The following is a 9433-nucleotide window of genomic DNA, read 5'->3' as shown; positions in this document are numbered from 1 at the left end:
AACAACAATGGTGTTAAATAATATAGTAGACGGCGTCTTGTAACATTTGACAATACATTTAATATACAACATTTTATCACAGCTGAATATTTCATAGTTTAAAACAAACACATATATTCAATAAATAACTTTGAGCACTTTCACCATTTGAAATATGGAATATTCTGTAAACGAACACTTTTCTGACTTTAACTTCAATCTACCATCTATTCAAAGTACCAGAAAAATGATTTGTGGGAATGCCAGCCCCATTTGGACTATTTTATAATTTTATTAATACAATTTTGGGTTCAACGAGAACATGAACTTGGTAGTCAGGTTTTTAAAGATAAACACGAATCACGTGATAATACAATTATACTTCGCCATGCTGATCTGGCATCCTCCCCCCTTCCTAACCACCTAACAATCATATTGAGTAATGAAAAACAGTACCCGTTAGACAGAATGTTCATAGAACACCGTCAATTGCTTTTGATTTCAGGCATCAAAATTTTGATTCACATTTTTTATAACAAAAAAAAGGATTTCACATCACGTCTTTATTGACTCTCTAATAGCTTCAGTCTTGGAACCTTCCTCTTCAATTCGTGCATCACTTTCGTCTTTATTTTTTTTTGCCATGTCTTGCCACTTTTTCAAATTTTCACTGAAAATAAAACATAGTAAAAATGAAGATAAAGACGGGTAAAATCAAGCAGTGGGGTATTATTCAATCCATTTTCAGGTGATCTGTATGTACACAGCCTGCAGAAGACTGGGTCTCGGTCAATTTTCCAATACTGCTTCTTTCTGACAGGGAGAAACCGGAAATGCAGGGTATTATCTAGACCTAAGCCAAGTTTGAACCCGGACATAGGTAAGCAAGAAAGTGAAATAATACGCGGAAAATTATTCCGACAGTGAATAATACAGTTCTGAAAAAAATCACTTACTTTGTGCCGTCCAACATAGGTTTAGTCTTGGGGACTATTTGAGCTAATAGTTCGTAACATGGTAAACAGATACCCAATATGAATCCAACCTAGGAGTAAAAAGCAAAATTGTTTCAAATACATAGATAGAGAAAACATCATTCAATAAAGAAGACAATTGTAAACATTATTTTGATTATAATTTTATATCATCATATATTATAAACGTATGCTGAAAAAATAAAGTACAATGCGATGCTCTTTGGTAAATTATTAAATCATAATACCTCTAATTGTGGTAATTCACTTTGTTTGTCTCTGTCCATCATTGGTATAGGAGTTAAACCCTGCGACTTCTCTTCATCACCCTAGTCGGAATAAATAGACAGTATTCAAAATCAATTTCATTTCATAATCTGTTTGTAAGACATATAGAAAAAGGCATAAGTATAGAAGCATAAGATGTACTATTCCTGACTTTTTCTGAACGTTCCACATGCTCATACTTTATCAAGAGAAATGATTGATTTTTTTACTTTCATTTTGTTTTTAATTCGAAAAGTTTTATTTTGCTATCCATTGTTATTGTTTGTGAATTGTTGCATACAAAATATAAATCTAATTTCAATTATAAGGAGACCATAGTTTTAAATACAGTCCTTATTGCAAGTTATTGGCGATCATGATCAGGCCGCGTATTCTAGAAACGATCTTATCACTAGGACAACCTAGTGCTAAGATCGTTTCCAGAAGACGCAGACAGGTCAAAGAAAATGTGAAGTCCAAGATCTATCCCCCGTGTCATGACTACATTTTCTGAATCAACTAAGCTTTTATAATAATAAACTGAAAACAGTTGTGGATGTGAGCCATGTCAACATAAAATTTGTGAAAAACGAAACATTCATTCAAAACATTGTAATAAAGATGAAAAATATAGTCCATTTGAAAAGGGTTGAGGTAAAGGGTGATTTTCAGTGAACCCTACCTGCTGCCAAAACTCTTCCATTATGACTGATACTAAATTCAGTTGTATATCCCATGGTTTATGCATGGCACAGAGATCACACCCAGTCATAGAAATAGCCATTAGAAGTCTTCTGCAGTTATGAAAGAGAGAACGATAAAGAAAACCATCTCCACAAAGTGACAAAAAGAAATAATCAGCCATTTAAAATAAAAATAACATAATAAAAGTAAACAACACTAATATCAAAAGAGAAGAACCAAAATACAATGAAAGTAAGCAGAACGTGATATTTATCTGATAACATTTGAAGACATCACCTCGTCCCAGAATTCCTGGTAGATGACATCGACGCTATATAGCTGGACTTCCCATGGTTTTGTCATTGCACAAAGGTCGCATGCCGTCATAGCAAGCGCTCGCAGTAAACGTCTACAAAGCGCACATAAAAGCATATGAATAAAAAAAACAATAGGAGCAATATATATATATATATTTTGTCAAATAAGTATTTACAGATAAGCAGAATGCTTTTGTAATTTAGTTGTTTTATTTGTCACTTGTGAATATGGCTTCAAAACATGGTGTTATAAAACTCTTAACAATATCATCTACACATAAAGGTTTATTTTAGTCATAATTTCATTTATCACATAACACTTCTGTTCTCAGGTACTTAAGACAGGTTCACTATGAAATCGTCACACAGGTGAAGTACTATGCAAATTAGATCATGTATTCGGGAACCATATAATATCATAGCATTCTTTGAAGTTGATGACTGTGTCAGAATTGAAGGTTAAGGGCGTGATTTCTTTTTACCAAGATCTACTTTGTTACGCACATGGACATTTTGTAGAAAGGTGTAAAAAGGTCGTCCAAAATGAAGGCACAGTGCAAGGTATTATATAATTTTACAATTAATTTGCGTTTATTGATAGCTGTGTGATAAATAGAATTTATATCGTGTTTATTTAATATCAAATTTATAAAATTCGTCGTCAAGGCTTGGGTAATATCTGGCAACTCATTTGATAAATTTCATATTACATGAGCACTCGTTTACGATTCTCTTCATATCAAACAGATTCGGGATTTAAATCTGATTACTGAACTAACACATAATTCAAATCAGTTATTGCATCAGTTTTTCATTTTTCTCTACTTTTTTAAAAAAATATCTTATCTTAGTTGGTGGTAAACGTTTTTTTACCTCCTGGATTAACAGTATATTAGATTCAATTTATTAAATGTCATCACCTACCTGTGTTCTGGTATTGCCCATGAAAATTCGTCTTTGTCAGCAATTTCCTTCAATCTTGCTTTATTTCCAAAGAACAATGCCAAATCGGTTGCAAGAATACAATGCTTGATGTCACCCAACAGCTGGAAATATACTATTTAGTGAAAGAGCGTCTTCTAGAATTTCAGTACATTTGCTAAAGATATGCACTTTATGTGAAACACACGGATAAGGCCAGTAAACTTTCAGCAAACGGTTCATAGAAAATTATTAATCCAATCCATTGCATAAAAAGACATAATAGTATCACACGTAGAAGCTTATAGTAATATATAAAATGTTACCTGCTTGTACTCTTCTGAACTTAAGTGTTTAAATATATTGTGACCTTCGTGCTGAAAATAAAACCACAGAAATTATAATCAAAATATACAAACTGCAGTACTTGAACTACTATGCTTTCTCTTTTCGATATACCTGATGGTATTCCTCCAGTTCTATACAATTATTGTTCCTGATTTGATATACTTAGGTCGCGATTTTTTTATTTGATTGTATGTCTTTTTAGTAAATACTAAATCTTTACCTGTAATATTGCTACTGTCTGATTAAAATGGTGATGTTCCATTGTTGAGGTAGAATAAATTGCCGCTAAAGGTGATGCACTTTTAACCATGAAGGCGTTAGTTTTGCCTCGATGATCCAGATCATGACATAAACAAGCAACAAATAAAGCCAGGCACTGCAAATTAAATACTCAAAATAAATATAACATTTATATTTATGCTTCATCAAGATGAGCATAAAAATATTTTGGTTAACTGTCTATCAGTACCAATAAATGATTGGAAAGGCAAAACCCACTCTTGGTTTGGTTTAGTTAATTAAACAGTAAACATTGCTTAATTTAAAAGAAACGCTTGCAACTCCGATTACAATGAGTTTAGGCACCAACACACCTTCCCAGGGGAATGTTCTGCTATATTGTCACCTCATGCAAAAGAATCATTGTAAGGAATAAAATCCTTATATTAAATAAGCCATGCTGAAATTGGTAAAATGCTCAAACTAAGCTATTTTTCCAGCTCCATTTATGTTCATCATTGTTAGTTGATAACTAAATTAGAAATCTACCGTTAAAAACATTTAAAATTCACATTATTGTGGTTGAATTGAAAATCTTTTACGTAAGCTATGATTGATAACCCTTACCTCGTTACTAGTAAATTGATGATTGCTGCATTTTATTACAGTAAACATGGAGTGGGCTACAGAGAAGGCATGAACCCAGTTATGATATGGTACGTGGCGATAATTTTTTCTTACTGTCAAAGTAAATCTCATCAGATCATTAATATCAAATCTGAAACGAAATATCATTTATGTAACATTTCGCAACAAAATCACGTTAAAGGGGCATTAAGATTGTTTCTTTAATTATGAAACTATACACCAATCTAGAGAAATGTGTCCCTTAACTTATCTGGAAGTTATGACTCAAATCCTGCGGTCATTTCTTAAACTCTAAAACTATTCTAAAGGCTTATGTAAACATTTAAAATTCATTATGTTTTTAGTAGGTACGACTAAACTACTGTACAAATTAAATAAACACCTTATTGTAGAGAAATGTGTTCTAAAGGTTCTACAGGATAAAAAATATCGAGTCTTTTAGTAGCCTATGTCAAGTTGATTACTTCACAATTAGTACACTCTGTTTTTAAATCTTAATTTAAACACATTCAGTTTTATAGTAGATACATAGCTGTAAATTACTTATTACACATATATTTTCAGCAAGGTATAATCTACGACGTTTTAGGATGGAAATTTTGCATACTCTTTAAGTGAGAAACTTCCTTAATGCATTTTATAGCTCCATTATCCATATTTGTTGGAAACCATGAGTGCCTGAAGTTATCGTGTAATAACAATAGAATAACTTAAGCCATACCAAATTAATTGTCTGTTCGTCGGTATTTCCCTATCCAATTTTTTGTTCTCGAAATATTTGATGATTAAAAAGTAAAAATTCATATCCATACATGTAAACAAAGCCAAATGGTTGTTCACTGAAAATTTAAGATATATTTTCGTTTGAAAATGACCGAAAATCAAACGTTTTCTGTACATGGCATTGTGAATATTGTCCAAGACAGTGATAGCAATATATCATAATGTTGTCAGTGACGAATCCGATTAGGAAATTGATTTTAATACTCAAAATGATGATGAATTTTCGTAAAATTTTACTCAACAAAAAGTGACAAGCTGAAGTCTAGACCTCCGTAAGCAAGAAATCGTTGAACACCTGTCTGTCTACGAGGTTTCTAATGAAGGTGGGCTTTCCTACAAATATTCGATTTCTTTTTCCCCTTCGGTTGGATGCCTTGAAAATATTAGTCAAAGTACCTCGCCACAATTTTGGTAATTGTCAATATATAAGGATTCTATTCTCTATTACTCTAAGTAAATTGTAAAATCTATAATCACAGTATTTGCAAATGTTTATTGTAAACGGATAGTGAATTGTGTAGGCTATTATGTTACTATATATAAAAAATCAACATAAAATATTTTAGAAATTAAAATCATTACCCACTACTTGATAAAAACAATCAGAAAAATAAAGGATTAAAAATATCACTTAAAAAAATGAAATTGATTATCTACTTCAGTAACCATCAGAAATGAAAAATGTTTCAATAAATCAAACCATGAGAGGATATGAAATTAATACTAGTATATATAGGAAGGAATGCCGTTATTCAAATAATAGAAAATAGGATTTCAGTATGAATCTGTAGCAGTGTGCACACTTTACCTGGGATCACTTGGAGGAATACTGAAACATAGCAAAGATATGCATGCTTGATTCATAGATTTAATTTTGGGCTAGTATCAGAATAAGTCTCTAAATTATGATTAAAATGATTTCGATAGTCACAATTACGTCGATCTATAGTTTTCTTTGATGGTGGCAACTCGCGAGGGTTGGAAAGAAATTTTGCGTTAATATATATTAAGGACCTTTGTTATTCTAATCAAGCTGATGTGACATTGTGCTTCACGTGAATGGCGATGATTCCGAAATCATGTAGACGGATTTTTAGTGTATAAATCGTAACTATTCAACATCACTCTATCCAATCATATTTTACAGCAACAAACAAGTACATTCTTTTGCTGTCAATATAATACCAAAACAATTGCATGAAGCTTCGCAGTACGTACTAGACTGTAACTCCTCCATATGATATTAACTGTACTAAAAAAAACAGATAAAACTTCTTACCTCGTATAAGAAAAAAGATCTTTAAACATATCTAAAACGTACATAGGTTTTTCTGTATCATTAATTGACCACGGTGAGTATTCATAACTAAAATAAATAAACAGGGACATTGTAGAATATCTGGCAATGGTTTGATGGACTCATTAATGGTTCAGCTTTGTATAGATACCAAACGTTATGCCAAATATGGTTTTTGTCATGGTGAAATACTCCTATGAAAAGTTACATTTTATACGATCAACCTTTCGGTCAAATAAAATAATAATTCAATTGAAAAGAAAGTCCGAGCGAAAAGTGTACTATGCTTATATTATATGAAAAAGTACAGATAAAACTAACGTTGTAACTTCGGTTAATTTTCCTGGACAGTTTAATTCTCTTAATTGTCGTAATTCTTCCTCAGTACATTGGTTATGATAAGATAATACTTCAATAGCAACACGGTATTTCTGTTCAGATCTTCGAATCTTCTCATACAGCTACAGGATAGATAATATCAATATAATGTAAACTATATAATAAGTTGTTTGTATTTCGTTTCATATATTACATTTAAATCATTAATTATTATTTCTGGTTTCTTTTAACGACTGTCCAATAGTCTAATAAAGTTTAGGGTACAACAAGATAATATTCCTCGGAGGATCTGGCAAAGGGTTAAACTACGAGTGATTTTAATGGTCAAATTAAAGTAAAGTAATGATATCACTATCACCTTAGCGTGATGTAGCGCCAGACCACAATAAACCGCAAACGTTTCAAAGGCTTCTTCATCAGTCCGCGAGAAAAAACCATCTAATTTATTTACCATTTGTACAACACCAATAATACTAAAATAAAATAAAAAACTATGAGAGAAATATCATGAACATGTATTATATTCATGGTGAGATGGATAGCTTGAAAAAGTTGTCGTCCGAAACGGAAATGTCTAAAATAAGACTTGAATACCTGAAAAAAGACCTAGTGGTTGTGCAAGTTTACATTACCGATTGCAATTAACCAAACCGATATAACTTGTTTTCGATTCTAAAACCTTTATTTATACCATTCTTTGCCTTTACCTACTTTACATATATTTCTTGAAAATATGCAGTGACACTTACTTGCCCCGAATGTAAATTGGCATACACAAAATAGTTTTGGTATGGTAGCCTGTCTGTAAATCAACATCCCTATGATAAAAAACGGAAATAAATCAAAACACAGTAAATAAACGTAAACCAAAATATCCAATATTGTTATTTGGCGCATGGCACACAATTCGTCCCATGACTCTGCTGTGATAATATAGTCTAAATCAAAAACCCTTTGTGCATTTAAATGTTATGGAACAACTGATGCTTCTCTGAGACTGGGCTTGTAATCTCCAGATGTTTCTAAACATAAAAGATAGCTTGCCAGGCAAGGTAATATACGCCCACTGACAGCTTTGATTTTAAATAAAAATATTTAGCAGTGCAGTCACAATCACCAGTATGAAATATTCAACCTTCAGTCATACACTACTTTTGAACTTTTTGTGGCGATACTGAATGATATTACCAAGTTACCAAAATCCGGCAAAAATCGTGCCTTTAAGTGTTTACGAGCTAAAAATTGAAAACACTTTCAGGAACACGGTCAATAACTCCTATAAACATTTTTTGACTTCTGATTTTCATTAAGGTTCATCCATGGGTGATAATAAAAAATTTCACTAAGGTTCTTCAAAATCTGTCAAGAATGTCTAGTATGAAAGATTCTACCTTCAGTCATACACTTCTATTGAACAATATGGGGCGATACTGAATAATATTACAAAGTCTCGTCAAAATCTGTCAAGAATTTGGCCTTAAACGAGCGCGTTTTTAAGAACAGGGCAGTAAAATGAGTAACTCATACTAAATATTTTTGGATTTTTCCGATTTTCAAAAGGGTTTATCCTTGGGTGATAACAAGCATTCACACCAAGTTTCGTCAAAATCTGTCAATAATGAAACCTTCTAGAGCGTTTACGAGCTAAAGATTGAACGCTTTATAAGAACAAGGGCAATAACTCATACTAAATATTTTTGGATTTTTCTGATTTTCAAAATATTTTAACAAATATCACACCGAGTTTCGTCAAACTCCATCAATAATTGACCCTTCTAGAGTGTTTACAAGCTAAAATTGAACGCGTTTTCAAGAACAAGGGCAATAACTCATAGTAATTATTTTCCGATTTTTCTGATTTTCTATTAGATTCATCCTTGAGTGATTACTAACACTCACACCAAGTTCTGACAAAATCCGCCAAGAATTATGCTGGAGTGTTTACTTGCGTTTTCAAGAACAAGGGCAATAACTCATACTAATTATATTTAGATTTTTCTGATTTTCGATAGGCTTCATCCTTGGGTGATTACAAACATGTACACCGAGTTTCGTCAAAATCTGTCAATAATTGAACCTTCTATAGTATTTCCAAGTTAAAATTGAACGCGTTTTCAAGAACAAGGGATAAAATTCATACTAAATATTTTCAACAGGATTCATCCTTGGGTGATAATAAAAGATTAAGTTTCGTCAAAATCAGTCAAGAATTGAGCCTTCTAGGGTGTTTACGAGCAATTGTCGACGGACAGACCGACCGACGGACATGGATGACGACAATATGTGGGCGTATAAAAATGAAAGGTCATTGCAGCGTTGCAGCATACCTGTTGAAACGTTTATCCCCATAGGCATCTGTAATATTTAAAATTTGTCCTGTAGACGCCACATGACCTGCAACACCCTTATCCATTGGAAATCTACAATATGAGCAAATAGAGTAGAGTGACCAGATAGAGTCAATCAATTTTTTTCAGATTTATATTAATATTGCTTTAATCAATAATTATTTCCCTAATTGTGATTCTGAAGACCAATAATACATCCTTACACGAAACCACGCTATCTTGTAACCACACTATTGTATTGTATTTTAAGGCTCGAGGACATTTTGAGATATTTGATTTTTCAGAACGTGCCCGCATTTTTGCAACGAT

The 9433-nt window shown here is 32.3% G+C and overlaps 1 protein-coding gene across 1 annotated transcript; it reads right to left on the bottom strand.

The window, feature by feature from the left end:
- Positions 1-1192: 1192 nt before the first annotated feature.
- Positions 1193-9189, bottom strand: LOTGIDRAFT_228057 (hypothetical protein; the record flags this gene model as incomplete). Its single annotated transcript, XM_009045789.1, has 11 exons — positions 1193-1282; positions 1903-2014; positions 3146-3267; positions 3469-3519; positions 3711-3866; positions 4337-4487; positions 6420-6506; positions 6759-6898; positions 7135-7249; positions 7526-7594; positions 9104-9189. The coding sequence occupies 11 exons, from the start codon at positions 9187-9189 to the stop codon at positions 1193-1195; spliced, it is 1179 nt and encodes a 392-aa protein (XP_009044037.1).
- Between the last annotated feature and the right edge of the window lie 244 nt (positions 9190-9433).

The sequence above is a fragment of the Lottia gigantea genome (assembly GCF_000327385.1).
Source record: "Lottia gigantea unplaced genomic scaffold LOTGIsca_1, whole genome shotgun sequence".
Classification (NCBI taxonomy): domain Eukaryota; kingdom Metazoa; phylum Mollusca; class Gastropoda; family Lottiidae; genus Lottia; species Lottia gigantea.
This window is presented reverse-complemented; position numbering and strand designations above follow the sequence as displayed.